Source organism: Rhipicephalus microplus, chromosome 9, assembly GCF_043290135.1.
Source record: "Rhipicephalus microplus isolate Deutch F79 chromosome 9, USDA_Rmic, whole genome shotgun sequence".
NCBI lineage: Eukaryota > Metazoa > Arthropoda > Arachnida > Ixodida > Ixodidae > Rhipicephalus > Rhipicephalus microplus.
In genome coordinates this window covers 76,971,130-76,993,291 of record NC_134708.1, presented here as the reverse complement: position 1 = coordinate 76,993,291, position 22,162 = coordinate 76,971,130, and the positions used below count along the sequence as shown (strand labels likewise).

General features: G+C 47.1%; 2 protein-coding genes across 3 annotated transcripts; both read right to left on the bottom strand.

The window, feature by feature from the left end:
• Nucleotides 1-1,744: 1,744 nt before the first annotated feature.
• On the bottom strand, nt 1,745-3,980 carry LOC142772299 (uncharacterized). The gene is made up of 4 exons (XM_075874501.1): nt 3,823-3,980; nt 2,806-3,098; nt 2,477-2,685; nt 1,745-2,383 (listed from the first exon to the last, which is right to left on the bottom strand). Exons 1-4 carry the CDS (start codon nt 3,978-3,980, stop codon nt 1,745-1,747), a joined length of 1,299 nt encoding a protein of 432 aa, XP_075730616.1.
• A 7,680-nt stretch (nt 3,981-11,660) lies between these two features.
• Nucleotides 11,661-18,606, bottom strand: LOC119163200 (uncharacterized). Of its 2 annotated transcripts, XM_075873901.1 has the most exons (4): nt 18,523-18,606; nt 18,297-18,455; nt 15,725-15,871; nt 11,661-12,958 (listed from the first exon to the last, which is right to left on the bottom strand). In XM_075873901.1, the coding sequence occupies exons 2-4, from the start codon at nt 18,361-18,363 to the stop codon at nt 12,108-12,110; spliced, it is 1,065 nt and encodes a 354-aa protein (XP_075730016.1). In that variant the 5' UTR covers nt 18,364-18,455; nt 18,523-18,606; the 3' UTR covers nt 11,661-12,107. The 2 variants fall into 2 exon arrangements, with proteins under 2 accessions (XP_075730016.1, XP_075730017.1); XM_075873902.1 differs by having other exon boundaries at nt 18,286-18,581.
• Nucleotides 18,607-22,162: the final 3,556 nt, after the last annotated feature.

The following is a 22,162-nucleotide window of genomic DNA, read 5'->3' as shown; positions in this document are numbered from 1 at the left end:
CAAGAGTCGGCGTTGCCCCATTTCTCGCCGCCGCGGTCACATGCGCGAGTGTGCCCCCCCCCCCCGCCTCCAAACCAAAATAATAAAAAACTACTTTTGTGCGTTGACAGTGCCACGCTTTTAGTTTGCGTCACATATGTGGGGCCGCGCTGCACATTGAGGGAGCTTTACCGAATAGTTTCCGCAGTAACCGTGTCTGTGTCCGTGTCGCTCGCTCTTCGCTGTCAAGCTCTCCTACGTGCGCGGGGAACCACTTGAGAGACTTGGCAGCAATCGCACCAGACTTGAAATCTTCGGCTATGGCGTTTAGCGTGTGCGCCGCCTTGACAGAGACCCATCTCTTTGTAAAGTTTTGGACCGCCGTCTTGGCGTCACTCACGATAAGAGTGTCCTCGTTCCCCCTATGGATTATTGCGAGGGCTATGGCCATTTCTTCTGCCGCCTCAGACGATGGAAGCCTCGCAGATCCCGACACCAGAGTTCGTTCCCTCGTGTCGACCACCGCCTTGGAGACGGCAAGTGTCGATTGGCGTTGTTGTTGCTCTCGTTCGTTCTGCTGTTGTCCTCGGTCGGGCCGGGGGTAAAAAGAACACCCTCTCGGCTGCCGTGCTCTTTGATGATCGTCTCCGCTCTGCATCTGCGCCTTTCGGCATCGTGCACTGGGCGCATGTTTCTGGGCATATTCTCTGTGAGTAGAGCATTCTTGACCACTGGCAATAGGGCGTCCTTCAGTCCCCGCATCCCGTGGTAACGAATATCGAGGGAGTCGAGGATGGTTCTTCTGGTCTTGGTGCCCGACAGTCTTTCGAGATGCGCAATCCTCTGAGCCTCGATGATTTCGGCGATCGTGATGTGCACGCCCAGCTCAAAGAGCCTGCAGTCGGCAGTGTAGTTAGGTACACCTAGTGCAGTTTTGTAAGCCCTGCGGATGATAGTGTCCAGCTTTGTGCTTTGCCTTGTACTTCAATTGACTTAAGCAGCAACGTACGTGATGTGGCTGAAGGCATACGCCTGTATTAGTCTCACTTTATTGTGCTCTTTCATTCCTTTTCTCTTATTCGTGATTCTTCGTATCAGGTTCGTGGCGGCTGCCACTTTCTTCTTCAGCCAGCTGACCAGCTCAGAATTGGCACCGTTTTCTTCCAGCCAGAGGCCAAGGACCCGTATCTTGGAAACCGTGGGTATGCGGACTCCTTCTTTTGTCGTGACACACACACCCGTCTTACGGATGTCGGCCACGTCCCTCGGGGGACGTCCTGGTTTACGAGGTCTCTGGAGCAGGATCTCCTACTTGTTTGGAGCGCATACGAGCCCCGTGCCTTCGAGGTGCTTCTCAACTTCCCTTACTGCTCGCTGCAGCCTATCTTGCACGCTCCCAGAACTCATGCTCTCTGTCGTCCATATCGTAATGTCGTCCGCGTAGATTGTATGGTTGATGCCTTTGATCGCGTTCAGCCGCTCCGGAAGGCCAGTCATAACGAGGTTGAACAGCATTGGGGAGAGCACGGAGCCTTGCGGTGTTCCGGCACCTCCCATCTCGACCGTTTTTGGTGGTAACCCGTCGATCTTGATTCGCGCTTCTCGTCCGTCGAGGAAGCTGCCGACATATCGGTGGAATCTCTCCCCTAGGTTTAGCTGACTGATCTCCAGTATGGCCGTGTGCCTCACAGTGTCGAAAGCACTTTTGAGATCGATTCCGAGTATGGCGCGAAGGTGCGTGCTCGGTGCATCAACGACTTGTTCTCTAATCTGCAGCATTGAGTACTGTGGTGGAGAGTCCTTTCCGGAACCCGATAATGTGGGTGCCAAACGCGTTTCGCCTTTCGAGGAGCGTCACCACCCTATTGAGGTAGGCGTTCTCTATCACCTTGCCGACGCACGACGTCAGAGAGATCGGCCTCATATTCTTGACTACTGGTTGCTTGCCCGGTTTGGGTATAAGCACCACGTCCGCGATTTCCCATTTGCGCGGAACCCGACCTGTCCTCCGGCACTCGTTGACATACTCGCATAGGTTCACTATGGCGTTGTCGTCTAGGTTTCTGAGGATCTTGTTGGTTATTTTGTCCGGGCCGGGTGCTGACTTCATTTTGACTGGCTGAAGAACCACCCTGATTTCTTGCACAGAGAAGTCCGCGTCGAGCTCTTCGTTAGGTGCGCCAGTATACTCGGCGTTATCTAGGCCTTCGGTGCGAGTGAGGTGCGTCCGCACGATCTCATCCATGAGGGCCTCCAGATCGCCCTTGTATTTGTGCCGCAACTTGGCCATCTCTGTCTGAACTGTCGTCCTGGTACTGGTGGGGTCTAGCAGGTGCTTCAGGATCTTCCAGGTGCGTGCCGCGCTCATATTTCCGTCCATGGTATTGCAAAGCTCTTCCGATTCCTGCTCGCATAAGCGGGAACAGCGAGTCTCGATTTCGGGGTTGACTTCGGCGATTTTTTTTCGTAGCTTTTTATTAAACTTCTGTTTGCTTACTCTGTGCTGCATCAATTTTTTGGCCAGGAGGAGGTGCGCCAGATGGCTGTCCACTCTGGTTGGGTCTGGGGCTTCAGTTCTCCCGTCACCCGGGCCTTCCTCTTCCCACCAGTACGCCCATTCGATTTCTTTAGTGGCCTTCTCCACGTCTGATAGGATTTTCTTGCACCATGACCCAATATTTTTGATGGGGTCTTCCTTCTCATTGTCTGTTTTTGCGAAATTTGTCCCAATCGACGATCCTGACTTTGCGAATTACGCTTTGTTCTTCTTCCTGCCAACGACCAAGCTGAGGATTCGATGATCGCTTCCTAGGTATTCAAACGTACTTTTCCAGCTCACCACGTCCGTGTTAACGCACATCGAGAGGTCAGGGGTCGTGTCGCGGCACAGATCCTGCCCGATTCTGGTGTGCGACATTGGCTCGTTTAGCAAGGTGAGGCCGAGGTTGTCCACTAGTTCGGCCAGCCTCCTACCCTTAGGCGAGGCACTGCCGTATCCCCAGTGCGTGTGCAGGGCGTTAAAGTCTCCGCAAATCAACAAAGGTTTGGAGGCAGCTTTCGCCATCGCTTCGCGGAAGAGGCAGTCAAAGTTGTGAGTGAGACCTTTCTTCGAGGGGGTGCTGTAAACGTTGAGAACGAACAACTTAGCTGTTATGCCCTTGCTTGGTATGATTACTATTAGAGCGTTTTCGACGTCACTCGCCACGTCCAGCTCGTGTTCAACAAACACTATTACCCTTCTTACAAGGATGCACATCGTGATGCTCCGCCCCGTGCTCTCGGAAAACTGACAGTGCGTGACGCACCCCGGAAGCTTGGCGTGATCATAAGACTCTTGTAAGGCAATCACATCTGGAAGCTCCTTTTTAGAAAGCGTTTTCATGTACTGCATCAACGCAGCTTTTTTCCTTTTTGAAGCCTCTGCAGTTCCATTGCCAGACGATGAGTCTGCCGCTGTGCCCGCGAGGCGTAGCCATGGTCATGCGAGGGTGTTGGAGGAGCTCGACTGACCGTGCATCCCTTTCGCTCCAGGGCGGGTGACATTGACTTTATTGCTTCTGTTGACGATTGTCGGAATGCGAGTGACGGGAGGCGGGGCATCGACTCGCTCTTTCTGAAGGCTGCAGTTGCTCCTTTCTTCGTTCTAGTTTTTCTATTCACAGGTTCATAGCCAGAAGTTGAGTTTTTACGGTTGCGTGTTGCGCATTCCGTTTGGCGTCGGACTCGTTTAGCCTCGTGAGAAGCATTTCAAACATGCGTTCAGTCTTATCCGTCAACTTATCGATCATTTGCTCGAGCACGTCTACTTTCTTGGCATTTGATCTCGGTATCTTCGATTCTTACGTGTTCTGTGTGTCATCCGCTTGCGCGCCACTCCGATTTTTGCGTTTGGACCCAACTGTCAATCCGTCTACGTCGACCATGTCAATCTCCTCTTCCGCCGCCGCCCTGGTGTGCATGGGCACACGCTGGGTGGGGGCTCCTCCGACGTGCCGCGTCATGCGCTTGAGGATTTCGTTTAGCGTTTTTTGCAACTCGTCGATCTTCTTCGCCGATTTCTAGTTTTGTTGTCTCGCCCTGCTCAGTTCGTCCCTTAGTTCCCTGTTCCCTTTGTCTAACTTCTCTAATCGCATCCCTATTGGCGAGTTCAAGGTATTCCCTAGGTCTTCGGGGATTGAGCTCCCTTCCGGACTCCTGCTTTCTTGAGCTGCCAGGTGCGACCAAGTGACCTTGCATTATCCCTTCGGATTTCCGCCAGGTGGAGGCTGCCCGTTGCCTGACGAGAAACTGGGCTCACTACTTGAGTTTCATGCAGTACGGCTACGGCTTCGGCTTTTGCTTCTACTGCGAGACCTCTTTTTTACCACCGGTGAGGAGGAGTGGGTGTCAAGGGCTCTGTTGTGTTGTCTTGTCGGGAGCCGGACCTTTATCTCAAACGACCTCTCCTTGGGTGACGTTCCGATGAGTCACGCTGCGAGAGGGCCGGGTACTGGTCCCCCGCGCCATCTTCAGGAGTCAGTGCGCCCTTTTTCCCATACTCCCGGTCATCCCTGCTTTTCGCGAGCCATCTCCTCGCCTTGACCACGTACGGAACCTTGTGCATTGCTTTACATGTGCGATCGGCTTTAGGGTGGTCTTCCCCGCAGATTTTGCACCTTGGCGAGCACTTGTGCGCGGTAATTGGGTTTTTCGTGCCGCAAATCGGAGAGACTTCCGGTCTCGGGCACACATCGGCTCTTTGACCGAGTCTTCCGCAATCTCGACAGAAATCGAGTTGCTTCCGATAGAGTGCGACTCTTATCATTATGCTGGTAAAGTACATCCACGTCGGGACTCTGTTTCCTTTGTAGAGGAGAATTACTGTAACGGTGTTTCCGTGTCTCTTCGCGTAGGCGAGATTGGGGTTCCTCGTAGTGATAAGTGCCCGGAGAGCTGATCTTGCGTATAACTGAGCGGAACGTCCCTTATTATGCCCGTGATTACTTCTTCTGGCGCAGAGACATACACACTGACCTCGTGTTCCTTGTCCCTCACTCTAATTGAGCGGATCCTTGCTAACTTGCCTGCCGTCTTCTCGTCGGGCGTGCTGGCAACCAGGATGTTTTAAGTGTAGTTGGGGCAAATCGTGATTGTTTCGTCCGCATTTAAGCCGGCTGTTCTTCTGATCGTTTCGCCCAATGCCACCCCAGCCGCCATGCGGAGTTCAGGCCATTCCGTGGCCTCATGATCACCTTGATGTCTTCTTTCGGCAGCCCCGGCATTTTACTCATACTTAGGATTTTCTTCACAATGAGCTCTTTTGCGGCCGCGAATTTCGGTCTCGCGCTGCAGGGATGATTCGTCGTCGCGGCGAGCTTCGCGGTGTTTCTTTGGTCGCGTAACTTCAATCGAGCCGTCGGCATCCGCCTCAGCTTCATGCAGGTTTGTGGCATTATCTATATCGTCGTGCCCACCCGGAGTGCCGTCGGACGCTGTTTCGTCCACCTCCATGATTGGATCTTTTCTGTGGGGCCCACCGCATAGCGTCCGCAAGCAGTGGACGCGGCCTAACTCGGTCGGAACGCCAGTAGGCCTAGAACGCTTCACACGCGTTGCCGATGTAAATATGGCCGTAAATGTCCAAAAAAAATGCACGCTCACCTTGAAACTTGGTGTCCCCGAGTCGACGTGGTCGCTCGAGAGTCGATGGTAGCCAAACTTTGATGAAGGCACTGAAACTTCTGCGGATTCTCTCGAAAACTGCGGAGATGAAATGAGGTGCGTCCGCTCTCAACAGCGACCACAGCGCCTCTCCAGCAATTATGCATATGGGTAGTTCCAGCAGGGTCTTTGCCGCCGCTGCCTTCATTCACCGTATAGTATACGTGCATATATATATGGAAAGTCAAGAAACAAAAAAATTGTTCCAAATCTGATGTTACACCACAAATGTCGTCGAAAGACGACAGTCTTGCGCCTGGAGAGAGTGAACAAAACGTTTATTTATTGTTCTGAACAAGAAAATGGGTGAATGGTATTCTGGAGGCGCTGTGTTAGAGTGCCTCGAGCGTGTCGCGGAGGCGAACGAGCGCATCGAGGCACGTTAGACACAAGCGCCATCTGACAGTTATCTTCGAAAACGAAGGCGTGCAGCCCGCGGAGAAAGATGCGCGCCAGTCTCGGAGGTGATAAGGTGTAGAACGCAGAGCGACGGGCAGATGCCACCACCGTGAAGTCGTAGCGAAGCGTTGGAAACACCGTTCTGAGCATCGCATTGCACTGTCAGCGCAGCGAGATAAACGCTATATTCCTTAAAGTTACTTGTGTGTGCCTCTTCTAGTATAAAGGCAGACATACAAAACATCGAAGCATTGTTGTGGCGCCTCAGATATGCACAATATATTGCTTTTTAATTGACAATCGCACAGCTGTGAACGCTAAACCTTGAGCTACATTGGTGGGCGCTCCGGATGGGGTTGGCGGTTTGGTGCCGTTTGAGGTATCCTTAGGGCGAATAAACAGACAAATGTACAGACGCACAGACAGACCAAAATTTTTCTATTGAAGGTCTTCAAGAAATACCATCGTCATGAAAGAATTGGCAGGTCCCACGTACAGTGGAAATCGATGACATGCGAAGCACGAATGAGAAAGCTCGGTATGTCAATTTAACATTAGCGAAGTTACGAGGTGGAGGTAAATGATGTCGTACATGGCTTCCATGTCATGATTATCATGTTTGGATGTGTCGTTTACTTTCGTCATCTATTTGCGTAACGTGATACCAAACTTATATATGTGGAGCTAGCGAAACGGCCGCGAGCACGCTATGAGCGTGGTATGTTGTGACGTTCTTACATGACACGCATGTCAGGATTATCATGTTTGCACCAGTCATATCTTTCGTCATCCAGTGACGTCACGTAACAACAAATTTGGCATATGAGAAGCTAGCAAAACGGCCGCGAGCGCATCTTGAAGGGCCCAATATACTCCAATGTAGCGTTGGCGCACGCGCACGCTACATTGCAAAATGCAAGGACTCTATAGTCTGACGCGAGGCGTGACCAGCATCCGTCGGCGCGGCACGACGGCAACTGGCATGAAATGTGACATGCTGCATTTCGCGCCGACGCGTTATCCAGATAACACTGCGTCTCTCTGTTTTTATGACGGAGGGACGCCGGGTGCGCTGGAACACGCATGCGTCAAAGCAACGCAGCGCGGCGCGCGCCTGCGAGTATACTGCAGGACCGGCGCCAGGCGCGGCAACGCCAGCGTGACGCGACGAAACGAACGCTGGTGAGCACGCGCACCGCGTCACGCCTTTACTGTGGCATGTAGTCATGTTCTCACATGACACGCATCTCATGATTATCATGTTTGCATCAGTCACATACCTTCGTCATCAATTGGCGTCACGTAATGCCAAATTTGGCATATGTGAAGCTAGCAAAACGGCCGCGAGCGCATCATCAGTGTGGAACGTACTCATGTTGTTACATGACACGCATGTCGTGATTATATGTTTGGATGTGTCATTTACCTATGTCGTCCGTTCGCGTAACGTAATACCGAGTTTGGTACATGTGATCCTAGGGTAACAGCCGCGAGTGCATCATGAGCGCAGCATGTTGTCATGTTGTTACATGACACGCATCTCATGTTTATCATCCTTGCACCAGTATCATACCTTCGTCATCCATTCACGTCCCATAATACCATTGATTGATATTTGGGGTCTAACGTCCCGAAACCACCATATGATTATGAGAGACGCCGTAGTGGAGGGCTCCGGAAATTTCGACCACCTGGGGTTCTTTAACGTGCACCCAAATCTGAGCACACGGGCCTACAACATTTCCGCCTCCATCGGAAATGCAGCCGCCGCAGCCGGGATTCGAGCCCGCGTCCTGCGGGTCAGCAGCCGAGTACCTTAGCCACTAGACCATCGCGGCGGGGCTACGTCCCATAATACGAATTTTGGTATAAGTGAGGCTAGCGTAACGGCCCCAAGCGTATCATGAGCGTGGCTTTTAGTCATGTTGTTACATGACACGCAGCTCATGATTGTCATATTTGCATCAGTCACATACCTTTGTCATCCATTCACGTACTGTAATACCAAATTTGGTATATGTGACACTGGTGAAGCGGCCGCATCATCGCATCATGAGCATGGCATGTTGTTACATGACACGCATGTAATAATTTTCATGTTAAGGTCTGTCGCTTGTGCTCGCCATGCAATCATTCCATACGATACCAGTTTTTCAACATGCCATGTGAACGAAACCACCGCAAGAGCTGCAGGACCATGAAATGTAAACCATGACATTCATAAGTGCCATGATTTTCATGTTATGTCTAGTCTTTATGTTTTAATACAGTCATGTCATGCCATGGCAAGTTTAGTATCGATACCATTATCGAAACGGCCAGGAGAGCTAAATGCCGTAGCCGGCTAGATAGATATATAGATAGATAGATAGATAGATAGATAGATAGATAGATAGATAGATAGATAGATAGATAGATAGATAGATAGATAGATAGATAGATAGATAGATAGATAGATAGATAGATAGATAGATAGATAGATAGAGATATAGATAAATAGACAGATAGATAGATAGATAGATAGATAGATAGATAGATAGATAGATAGATAGATAGATAGATAGATAGATAGATAGATAGATAGATAGATAGATAGATAGATACGCTCAAAGTCACGGAAGTTCGCCAAGAAATGTCGCATTTTAAAAACCGCCCGCGCTCAGCTCGTCACGATGTGCCGACGGGCGCTTATCTCCCACGCGTACTTCGCCCCGCGAATGAGGAAGGGGGAGAGGGGGGTTAGACGCTTGTGCGCGCGCGCTTGTCCTTCGGTGGGGAGAATCGCGCACCTTCGACTTTGACCGAAACGATTGCGCTTGCTCTTTTCACCCAGCCCCTTCGCGTTGAAACCGCACCGATACTCGCCGAGATAGCAAGCGCGAGCGATCGCGACGGCCCTTAAAATCCAAGTTTATTATTGCTACTTGAGCGGTGCCCCCCCCCCCCCCACGGTTTTTCATGCTCGTAAAAGACAGGTGGTTTACTTTCTGTTTGAGCATTCAATGGCAGTTCTATCATGTGGGAGATGTTATGCACTTTCCAGGCGATAGGGATGTGCCGACTCGTGTGATCTCCGCTTCAGCAGCGCTCACGCACTTTTACCCACTTGTGAAAGTTACAATGCGCGGGGGCATGTTGTGAATTTGGACTCGTTGCGTGACATGGCAGCGGCAGCAAGAACCTGCCGAGAGGGTCCATATTATTGCTATCACAATAATAACGCAGTTTTTGTGCTGTAAAATGGGTGTCTGGGGTTAGCTCTGCCTTCAGTCCCCCTTTTGTTTAATTTGCGCGTTTATTTTTCGAATTTCCTAACCGAGCCTGGTTATAACGAAAACCTTTTCATAACTAATTTTTCCTGGAATTTATCATTTTCGTTATATCCAGGTTTAACTGTACACACACTGAAAGTAGAAACAGCGAAATAACAAGGTACAGTTAGCACTAACTAGCTTGTATTTTGTTTTTAGGCATGCTATACGATGTTGAAATGAGTATACCATCATCCAGAACTGTCGGATCAGTGCTGCATTGAAATGTATGCGGGCAACTAATCTTCACACTTCTCAACACCTGAATTTTTTACATGATTTTCTCGTAGTATGCAGTTTGTCGAAATTATGCACCACAGCACATAAAATCAACAACATTGTTAAAAATGCATTTTACCTTCAATTGAAATTCGCTCAAATTTCTGCCACTTTTCTTGTATTCTACAGTAGTGAACAGCCAACAGACATTTGGTTGTGGATATTTGCAAAAAAAGAAAAGACGATTTTGCACAGCCATGGGCACTCAAGTCAATGTTCAAACACACATTCACACGATGCATATGCGGTCTAAAGTTCTACCAAAAAAATCAAATAATAGAGTAGAGCTGGCTTTTGATGTATCAACACAGAACTCGGTAAAGAGACAAACGGATTATAAATGCATCACATGAGCACTCTTGAAAGGCCATCCATTCGACAGCCATTGATATACTTATATCTACTCGACAGAGTTGTGACACTGCTACGCATTAGTTTTGAACAGGCACTCAGTATTTCAAGTGCTACTCGCAATAACTGTGCAACACTGGGCTACCTTGAGGTCATGTTACCAAAAGTTGAAAATCCGCTCAAAAATTATTTTGAATGCTGAGCACTTCGTAAGCTCGCCTTGTCAAGAATATATGCATCTCATATGCCGTAATCCCGCTCACAGAAAAGTGCTCACTACAGACAAGGCTACTGATGCTCAAAACACGGTTACAATTAATGAACAAGGTCTGAAATAATATAATTCATAGAAATAACCAAAAAGTAATCACAATGACTACCTCAAAGTTGCTGGAACCATTTGAAAAAAGTCACAGCTTTGCCGCAAAGATGAAGCAATGAACGCGATAGCAACAAATTGGAAGGTCACGCGCAGAATGGCAAGCAGATCGAAACGTGCCCCACGTTTCTCATGCACAAAGGACGCACAAAACGTACTCACAGGTACAGATTAACACAAATAAGCGTCTCAGTTGTTACTTCGCTGTGTCTGAAAAGCGTGCCCTTTTCGCAAACGGCGACTGTGCGATTACAGTGGCCTTTGTGCGCCCAGTGACTACAGTAGAATCGTTCCGACGAAACTCAAAGGCTAACCAGGATGTACGATTCTCCCCACTGTAAGACACCCTCTTATTCTTTACGCGGGCAAAAGTACGTGTGAGAGATGAGAGCGGTCGCATGCTCACTGCGCTATCCTGCTGATAATGCTGAAGAACGGAAAGTTCCCCACCCCCGAGATGCTCGCCAACAGCGGTAAATGATAGATATAAATAGCTTGCCGTTTGAATGTTGAAGGAGGCACCTCTGGGTGGCTCAGTTCACGACGCGGAAGTCCCACGTTCAATTTCGCGCGCCGGAGTCTTTTTCTGGGATTTTTTTCTTTGTTGGGTTTTCATATATATAAATGCATATACATATAGGGTGAATGACATCGACACAGACGTCGACACCCCCGCTGGCGGTGAAATCCAGCCAAGAGTGTCCGTATAAGTGTTATCGCAATAAAACACGCGGTGGCGCACTTCGGTGGCGTGCAAGAGAGGGTGTCTTTACCTCATTGAATGCCTCTACCTTTGTGCTTTGCTGGCACTGCATCGCTACATCTGCAGAAGCAAACAACCAGATGCAACTCGTTACAGCCGACGTGTATCTCAACTATCGTAATGAGTAGGCATTCCATGAAGTGCAGCGAAAAGTAGTACACAATACACACAAAGTTTGTGACTCTCTTTAACAAGATTCTACCCTTGCTGGGAAAACTGTACATACTTGCCTCAAACATTGGCATCAAACATACTTGCATCGCACATTGGCAGACGGAGCAAAGGCAACTCTACAAACGGGTATCGCTAAGTGCCCGTGCGATGTGCTTCTTCAGATTTACTAGTAGTAGAGCAGCCATATGTTGTGGCTGTCATGCATGCGTAGCTTTTGCTTATTAGCTAAACAGCGACAGCATTTGCATCGATCGATGTGGCTGCCACAGAATCCCAACCATACAGGCTCGTAGTCTTTGTCAAGAGTATGCGAACTTCAAAAATATTAAGTGGCCAAAATACTTTATTACGAACTACCCATTTCAGGTGCGAACCATGACGAAATGTCTATGGATGTGTCAAATTCGCATAACATAATTTCAGGGCACTCAATCAGTTTTTCAATCTTGAATTGAGGAGGCTGTGAACAAGAGAGCACATTTCCACTGTTCTTGATTCCATTGCTCGATAGCCACTTGGGTTTCGATGGAGTTGCAAGGTGTTCTGTTGATTCGATAGACTATTGGCTTGGTAGCTTTCGAAATCGCTTGTGTACCAGTCCAAACCAGACAGTTGAATTCAGGGACTAATCTGTTGAAAGGCTCTCCAAATTTATCAGATTCTAGGTACAGTACACAGTACTAACAAAAGGATCCGTTTTTCGTAGAATCGAGCCACACGATGCTGATTTCTTTAAAGCTCAAGTGTAAAACACGCAAGTGCCTGGAGAAATCTACGATTCAGGGTGCATCCTTAGCATGTGTTTACTCAGCGTTCTCCGTGTGGCACAGGCAAAAGGGCACATTTCACATATGAATGGCTTCGCACCCGTGTGTGTGAGCTTGTGCTTGTTCATCCGAGAACGATGAACACTGACATACGGGCACACGTCACATGTATATACCTTGTTTGTTGCATGAACTCGCTTGTGCTTTTCCATGACGTTCTTGTAGAGTGTTTTACATGGGCACAGGTCACACCTGTACAGTTCTCCAACTAAATGCACTTGTTGCATGTGGCAAAAGATGTCGTGTGTCTTCGTGAATTTCGCTAAACAGATAGGGCACTCGGTGGATTCATTGCCTATGTGAGCCAACACGTGGGTCTTGAATGCGTACTCCAATTTCGTTTTGAAAGGACACAGCTGGCAAAATCGCCACTTTCCTTTTGCTGTAGGCTGAATGACATTGCTTGCTTTCTTGGCACAGTTTACTGCTCCACTATTGCTGTTCACTTTCTCTACATTGTCAGTTGCTTCACTATGGTTGCTCACTTTTTCGACCCTGTTAGTTGCCCCACTATAGTAGCTCACTTTCTCGGCACTGTCCGTTGCTCCACTAGAGTTGCTGTCTTTCACGACACTGTCGGTTGCTCCTCTATAGCTGCCCACTATCTCAGTTCTGTCCGTTGATCTACTATTGTTGCTCACTTCCTCAGCACTGTCAGTTGCCCCACTGCTGCTGCTCACTTTCTTGAAAGTTTCACTCATTCCACTATGCTGGTCCACTGCCTCCCTCGACAGAAAATGATGCGAGTCGTTCAGATTCGATGTCCTCGATAGCGTTGCACTTCCAGGGTTACAAGCTGCAAAAGTATAATTTGCAATGTTCTATTCAATTATGCATGATAAACAATGCTAATAAAAATATATACACTAGCTAATTCAAAACCACTGAGGCTGATACCTAATATGTAATGTTCTGGTCTATGTATGCAAAGTATAACACACAAATTTTTCTTGAAAGGAAAAAAGGGCCATATTAAAGGCTTGTTTTTCTTTGCTAGACATAATACTAAAGAGAACTAAGAGACGAAAAAGCCAAGGGAAGTATGGAAGATGTTATTTTGTAGTAACTACGATACAAATCTGAAGGAAATAAAATGGATGAAAGAATAACTTGCCACTGGCAGGGACCAAACTCGTGACCTTTAAGTAACTTGTCCAATGCTGCACCAATCGGGCTACAGCGACGATCATCCTCCGTCCACTTTGTGGTTCATAAGTATACACCTCGACCCCGGGGATAATTCCCACAGAAGCTTGACTGGTAGAGCATCGGGCTTGTTATTCAAAGGCAGCAGGGTCAGTCCCTGCTAGCAGCAAGCTATCTTTTTGCCCTCTTCACTATCTTGACACTTACATCATAATTACAAGAAAATGCCTCCTATAATACCCTTGGCTTCCTTGTCTGTTGATTCTCAACATGTTTTTTGTGTGTGTGTGTGATTTCGTGTTCATGACACAGCATTTGCAGTGCAGAAACACAGGGAACAGAATAACAGCACAGTGACGCAAGTGACTTTTCACTTTTTGGAGCATACTATGGAGCAGGAACAGTAGTGGTTGAGAGCCGCCATAAGTGTTTTTGGAGTGAAAAAATGTTAGCTTGGAGCAGCTATTGGTGTTTAAGAAACGTATACAAAATGTGCCATACACCAATTGGAGTTCAAAGCATCAACGAAGCGTCTCGTAAATATTATTTATTATAAAATATATTTCACAGACAAGCATCAGTGTAAATTAGAGCATCAGCAAACAATTAAAAAGACGGCTGGTTGTCACAATGTACCGTGAAATGAGTTATATAAATAAAATACTAGTATTTGTAGCAGAAATAAAATGAAACCGGTAAATCTGAGCACCACATTTTAGAAGTAATCATAGTCCTATATAACTGTAGCCAAACACTCAGTAGATAATGGCTTGAACCTGGGGTGGTCTATTGCCATTCCCTGCCCAAAAACAAAACACAAAACACGGCTGTAAACCGTCAACCTTTATCTGGAGGTGTTCGGGGTTAAATTTTGTGCTTTCTCTCACCGTGAAGCATGCGAATCTTTCCTGTATATTAAGTGCCACATCCTGAAGAATAAACTTAATTTAGTCAATGTTTCATTTTTCTCGCACAATGTCACAGCACACTTTCCAGCTTAAACCTTCTGAAGATCTGAGGACTCTTGACTGATACAATGTTCCCAGTGACAAATGGACGTGCTTCTTTTATCCCCCCCCCCCCCCCCCCCGTGCGAGTTACGATGTAATGAATCATTCAGGTCTGTATTCACAAGACAACATGAACTTAACATCCTAAGGCACCCTTTCATAGGAAGCGGAAAGGAATTAAGGATGAGAAAAGATCACAGTACATTTCATAAACTAGCCTTGGACAGATTTAAAGGGAGTTATGACAAGCTCATTTTACAATGACAGTGTGGCACGATCGTCAGCTACACACGCTATCACATCAGCCTTAGTAGACCTGCATAGATGCTTTGCATATCGAGGAACGTGAAACTCCATGACATCAACGTGCCCGCGCAAGGGACGCTCATCGGCTTCTTTGCCATAAGTGGTCTGCGGCGCACAAAAATGCAGCTTAATATGACGTCAGCTGCAAAGTTCAAGTTAGTGGGGATTGCGAATGGCAAAGACACCTATACCGATGGGTGTCCCAATCGCGCACACTCGCAAGTACCGTGAAGTGTGGCATTCTTATATAGGCGAAGCGTCCGTGCAGGTCTACTATACTTACACTGACGTCACCTAGTAGGTGCGTGTGGATGCCAGTGATTCTGCATAGTCGTTTTAGGAGCAGCCTTTTCACGAACCCTTTAAGGCACCCTTATGAAAGGTGGCCAAGTCGTCATGGGGAACAAGCATGAAAGCAAGGCTATGACGTTTCCTGGCATCACTGCTGGTTGATTAGCAAAGAAAAATAGCGGCCTGCTCCTCAAAGCAATAAAATAAATGTCGGAATGCATACCCATGAAAATTGAGAAAAAACCACTTCTTGTCTGGCTGTGTCACATACGTCTTTTCTTTGTTAAAGCTATATTGTTGCCACAGCAATCGGCAGCTTGTCAAGATATGTTGCTAAGGAAGGATGTGGAGCGAGAAGCGCTGGTAGATGAAGCACCAGCTTCAATGAGACCCCCCACAGATGCAAATAGCTTTTGTATCATTGATATCAATAAGAAGTTGGGTATGATATGAAACAGGACAAATACATTGCCAGGGCTTTTCTTGCACAGTTTTTGTTTTTTTTTCTAGCACCAGAAACTGGCAAAATAGTTGTTTTGGACTGCAAAGTTAAAGTTGTGCAACGACCTCTCTCTCGTAGGCTTAATTACTATGGAGTTTGTGAAGGTTAACAAAGACATACTGTAGGATGGCTCTCTGAACTGACACTTCCTACATAAGCACTCTAACTGCACACATTGGAATCATTAGCACAATATGCTACTTTGTCTCGTGTTGCAATATATTGCATCATTCTTTGCACACTGCACAAGCCCAACACACACATTACATAGCAATATGGTATGCATTATATGTTATATGATACGTACATATCAGTGGAGGGGCAGGCGGAGGAAGCAAGTTGCACTGTATGGACACCTCCCGGCGCACTTTCCAGCCTGGCATCTGGCTTGCAGCATCCATATTGGCCACTTGACCACAAAGACATCTCTTTTGTGCCATTCCTGTATTAGCCACTGCAAGCAATTTTCAGCAACATTTCACCTTAATTAGGTTGCCATGGCAAGACTTTAGAGCAAACAATCTCAAGCTCCTCATTCTTTTTTCGGCAATGAGGACTGACGAAGACTAATAAGCCAGTCTTAAACAGCAGCCTGCATACTCCTGAATTGGGGAAACTGCCAACGTCAGTCTAAGCAGATTAAACAGCACAAACTGGCTGTTTGATAAACAGATTAAATGGTGCAAACTGGTTGTTTATTAAAAAACTCATACAGTTCACACACATTTGACCAAGACCACGAAGGTGAAAACCATCTTCTTACTTTTTTTTGTCAAATAGGTTAACCCTCCCCCCTCCCCCCTCCAAATACTTGCTGCATCCAATGTGGTTTTAAGTACAGCCCCTGAGATTGGAAACATTCGAAGCATTTTACACCTCACGTGGTTTAATAGCGCCTCCAGGGTTGGCCTACCTTTGACCAACTGACGACACGTGATGGAATTCAGTAATATGTTATGTGACATCATGACAAGGGTAGAAGCAGTCTCCAGTCTTTTGGAGCAGTTCTGGGAGTAGGAATAATGGGGTTTGGGAGTAACTTTGAAGCTGTAACAAGGGAGTTTTGGAGCAGCTTTTGAAGCATCAAAATTTAGTTTTTTAACAGATGTCTAGGGTCATGCATCACTTTTTATGGAAATTTTTTCTTTGTGGTAAACAAAAAAAAAATCAGTGGTTTTTACCAAGCATGCAATGCGGATGAAGCGACCATACTTACCCCACAGTGATGTATATTAAACATTTCATCAAAGCTGAAAGCACAGCAACCCAAAGAAAAAAAAACATGAGTGGTGTTTTGGATAGCTACTAGGCATTGGATGAATTAAAAACTTCAGTGCTAAAATGTTGCATTGTTTAAAATGTGATTAAAACACCGTATCCAGCATGAACAGGAGCTCAAAACTATAGATGAGACATTACAATCAAAACTATGTTTGTGCCACATTTTTCCATGATCTTTATCCAGTGAGACAACTTATGTATGTATAAGATGACAGCTAAGTTTTTCCTTCTTGAGCTCACCCTATCCGTCTTGGGTGCTGAGGAAAAACGTAGTTTTTTCAGCACCCAATAAATTGGTGAGCCTATACAGAAGCACAAGACCAGACAAGATGAAAGTGAAGATATGTCAAAAAAATCACAGAAACCAATTTGTTGAATGCATCACGCTTGTTGCCTACCTGATTCCCCTTAATAGTGGAAAGTGCTATATCAGACAGATCGGTAGATGCATAATGGATGCTTGCATGAGCACAATAACAAGGTAAGTAGTATTGTTCCTGATGGCTTCTCTTCCTTCATTGCCATAGATGTAAGCGCACACCTAAACTTAAGGAAACGGTTATCATGAGTAGAAGTAGGTGCGAGATGTCGCGGTTGATAATGAAGGCAGGCAGAATTTCAGCGCTTGGCGACGCTTGTGTGAGCAATCCATCAGTGATGTTAACAAATAAGGAACTCGACTGAATGTATTTGCGGTAAAGGTTTTGTTGCTATGCACTAGGAACGAAAAAGAAATTTTCAAAAAATGCACGATGCAGGTAATACAGTGTTGTCTTATGTTGATGCCTGCGCATAGGTTACAATTTATGGTTGTGAGAGCTATGCCCATGTGACGTACGACGTTGTGGAGTAGATATACTAGTGGGATTTGCGAGTAATAAACTGCTGTTGAAAGTTAGCGCTGTGTTGTCTTGAATGTGCCTTTTCTTTTCCGTGCCCTTTGTCTGTGCAGCCATATACAATCATGCTACCACACCAACTAGCCCACATCACCACCCTCATCGACTGCTTTTCTGGTGGTGACAATCTGAGGACTCGGCATTCCAATCATCATAGGCGTGTGCATGTTTCCCCTTCAGGAGGGGAGAAGGATGTACGCCGCAGTGTCTCCCTCCTAATTAGGTCAATGTATGAGACTCACTTTAACCCCCTTCCCCTATTATTCAATGTGTGTGGCAGTATCTACACCCCCCTCCCCCGTCTTAGGTGACTAGGGAAGCGGCCACAGCCATGTCCCCCTCCCCACCATTGAGCACGCACCTATGCGAATCCTTAAAACTACTGACATGCACTCACATCAAAATCTGCAAGGGCAGACTGGTGGCCTTGTTGGTACGACATATGTGAAGTGGCTTAGCGCAGATTTAGCGCAGCTGGCGCCAGTGTACGTCTCCTTCGTCTTGTCCCATCTCGAAACAATGTGCGCTAAATTACTTCACAGTCTCTACGCAGGTGCACCGCCAGTACTGTACTCGCGCTGATAGCACCGAGGATGTCACAGTACCCAGCAGACATGGAATTTTGTTTTAAGCATTTGTTCAGTGGTGACATGAATTTCGTCGCTTTGCATGGAAGCACCCGACGTACCGCGAACTCACCAAGATCTCCCTCGATGGTTAAGCATCCACTTCGTCGGCCTCCGGCGAAACCGCTGTCGCTCAGCATCTTCCTATGGAAATCGCTGCTGTAGCTAAGTCCGCGAAGAGAAGGTACGGCACCAAAGGTACTGTCTGGCACCTCTATTTTTTACGCGCTCTCTGTGAAAAATAAAGATTGCCGTGCATATTCTGCGGACCGGACCACAGAACACCAAAGCACACCTACCAGTTTGACCGAACTTCAGAATAAGCTCCCGCCACAAAACATGTGAACACTCCCGCTTTTATCTGTTGACTAGACCACAAAATAAACTGATTCCTTATTTTGCGGGGAAATCACGTTGTAGCACACGTTGTAGCCTGAGGCTGGCTCATGCTGGAGTTATGAATAGAGTTTCCTAAAACTAACTAGAGGGAATTCTGGCGCTGCGATCGTTCAACACAAGGAGGTTATAACCTCCTTGGTTCAACAGCGACCATGAGAATGATGGGTAGTACCAACGCCTCCCCTCCTAGATTTCTTGTGCCTGCCGGATGAGCGCGAAACGACGGTCATTTATGGCGGCGCTGGCTACGTAGGAATAAGGTCTTTGTACTTGGTTTTTGAGATTGGCAATATTAGCGTTTCTTACTACTTTCAGAGAATGCTTTGTATTAAAAAGTTGTTTGTTGAATGACGGCATCACTTACATAGAGTTAATTATAATTACGTTTACACCTTTTTGAAACTTTTTTATTTTAATTTTTTTTTGTATAAAAGCTTCAAAAACGTAAAAATTTATCTGAAGACATTCCTACTTGAGTAGCGCCACCACCGTAGTTCCTTTGCTTTTCAAGTGACCGCCGATAATCTGGCAGGCACGAGAGATCTAGGAGGCGTTGGTAGTACCACCTTTCCTTCCTCCGTGGGTAGTACAATAGCCTCCTAGATTTTCCTTGCCAACCAGATTATCGGTGGTCACTTGGAAAGCGGCCGTCGTCGAAACTATGGTGGTGGTGTCACCTAAGTAGAGTGTGTTAAATAAATTTGTACGTTTTTGGAGCTTATACGTAACAAAAATACCGTCAAAAGTTTTTAAAAGCGTAAACGTAATTATAAATAACCCCACGTAAGTGACGCCGTCATTCAGCCGACAACTTTTTCAATACCAGGCATCCTCTAAAATTTGTAACAAACGCCAAAAATGCCCATCTCAAAGGCCACGTACAAAGACCCTTATCTCAACGTAGGCAGCGCCGCCATAGATGGCCGGCGTTTCGCGCTGATTCGACAAAGAAAATCTAGGAGGCTATGTACGAGGTACACACATTTGCCTAGTCTTCGTACTTGCAGACGGCGAATTGTACTTGCAGCTTTGTTTATTGCTGGTTGCGGTTTTGTTTTAAAGAAAAGAACGAACCCTTTTGAACTTCGTGACCCGATATAAGAAGGTAAGCTCTAAAAAATAAGGTAGTGAAGCGCAACTGTTGAACATTTGCTGATTTTTGTTTCGTGAGAAAACAGCTTCAAGCCACACGAACACACACACGGAGCCAGAAGCAGGCCAAGAGTACGAAGATTAGACAACTGTGTGTACTACTCATCATCCCCACCACGGAGGAAAGAAAAAGGTAAGGAGAGGGCATGTCCAGCCGGCGCAGGGCGTAAAAAATGTGGCGGAAATGACATCATGACGGCCATATTTACTAGGCACAATGGCGGCGTTGCTATGGTTACGTGTTGCGCAGTGGATCTGGTCTAGCAGTGAGCGGCCGCGGCTGGCGGCCGAATGTGTGCCTCCCCAGGTCTCGTGCTGAGCCGTGGCGGACAAGCTATGGTAACCTTCTAGCCACCCTAGCCGTGTTTTGCAGCTCCCGTAGACACCAGTGCCAGAGTTCCCTCTAGTGTACATTAGGAAACTCTATGGGCCTATGGCATAGCCTCCGAAATTTCCCTTGCCTGTCGAATAAGCGCGAAACACCCGTCGTCTATGGCGGCGCTGCCTACGTAGGAATAAGGATCTTTCTACTTGGCCTTTAAAATCGACATTTTTAGCGTTTGCTACAAATTTCAGAGGCTATGCCTTGTAATGAAGAAGTTGCCTGCTGAATAAGAGCGGCACTTACATAGGGTTAATTATAATTACGCTTACGTCTTTTTTAAAATTTTTTACGTTCTTTTTGTTGAATTTAGGCTACAAAAACGTAAAAACTTATTTGAAGACATCCTTATTCAGGTGGCGCCACCACCATAGTTTCGACGACGGCCGTTTTTATTGTGACCGCCGATAATCCGGCAGGCAAGAGATATCTAGGAGGACATGCCTATGACATACAGTTTCCTAAAATTAACTAGAGAGGACTCTGGCGCTGCGATCGTTCAGCGACCATGGGAATGTTGAGTAGTACACACATTTGCCTGGTCTTCGTACTTGCGTGCGGCGAATCATACTTGTGGCTTTGTTTATTGCTGGTTACGGTTTTGTTTTGAAGGAAAGAACGAACCCTTTTAAACTTTGTGACCCGATTCAAAATGGTAAGCTTAAAAGAGTAAGGTTCTGAAGTGCGAACGGTGAACATTTGCTCATTCATTTTTTTTATGAAAAAACAGCTCCAAGCCACACTAACACACACGGAGCTAGAAGCAGGCCAGAAGTACGAAAATTAGACAAATGTGTGTACTAGTACTACCCATCGTTCCCATTCTCGCTGAAGCGCCGTGCGTTGCAGCTCCCATAGACACCAGCGCCAGAGTTCCCTCTAGTGTATATTAGGAAACTCTATGGCCCATGGAGGAAAGAAAAGTATAGGAGAGGTCATGACGTCATATTCGTGTGTCACAGAACGAGCGCTAAAAATGAGCACGCCGCCAAATTCTTGCGATAACGCGCGGAAGAGAGGCCGGGAGGTCGAAAGAAAAAAAAGAAAACAAACATCCAAGGCTCCCCGGGCGCGCGCTCTCCCCTCGGAAGCGTGGCTTCGCCGACGAACCTCCTCACCCCACAAGGCGGCCGAGCAAGCACTGGATTTTTCTAGAACGAAAGAGGCGTGGTCACGCCGGGTTGAGTCATCCATCGCGGAGGGCATTCGTACAGTCTCGCGCCTCTCCCCAGCCTTCGCTGTGTATCGCGCCGACGAAATGACGAGAACTTTCTGGAATGTCGTGCGGAAGGTATTTAATCGAACGGCCGAGACAAGAGATCAGGAGAAGACGGAAGTTAGTGCCAGAGCGCGAAGGGATCCCGCCGTGTAGTCGGCGAAGGTTTTGTCCGTAGCGACAAAGCAGGAGATGAAGAGGATTTCCACCTGAGGGGTGAAGGCTCGAGCTACAGGCAAGAGCGTGTGTTTACCGCTATCGAGCGAAGACGCGTGGCAACAGCTGCGTGTGGGAAGCCGACGTGTTTCCGGCGAAGAAGTTTGAAGCTTGGAGAGTGGCCTACTGAAGACGTGAGGTTTCCTGGAAGAGAAACTTCGAGGGCTGCGGAACGTTTACAACGCTGGACTTTGAGTGAGTGATTCTCGGAAGAGTATCATCTAGACTTTGGTTCCAGGAACTTTGGACTGAATAGGTTTTCTATCTCTTTAGTCTTAAAGTGTCTTGGTTGTTCAATGCATGCGACTGCATTGTAGTGCGTATTGTTGTCTGTGTCCGTTGTTTCAAGTGTGGCTGATTGTACTGTGTAGTACGTTGTTTGATTGGTTTGATTGGTGACATATTGTATGCAACTATTGTGGAGTGTGCATTTTTGTGTCTTGTTTTCGATCTGCCATTATTGAGAATATAATTTTGTTTGTTTATCAACTCTCGGCTCTGACTTGTTCTTTGGGCCACACCGGCGTCCGCTGGCGCGCCAAAAAGGACCACTTCTAAATTGTCCACGCTTTCG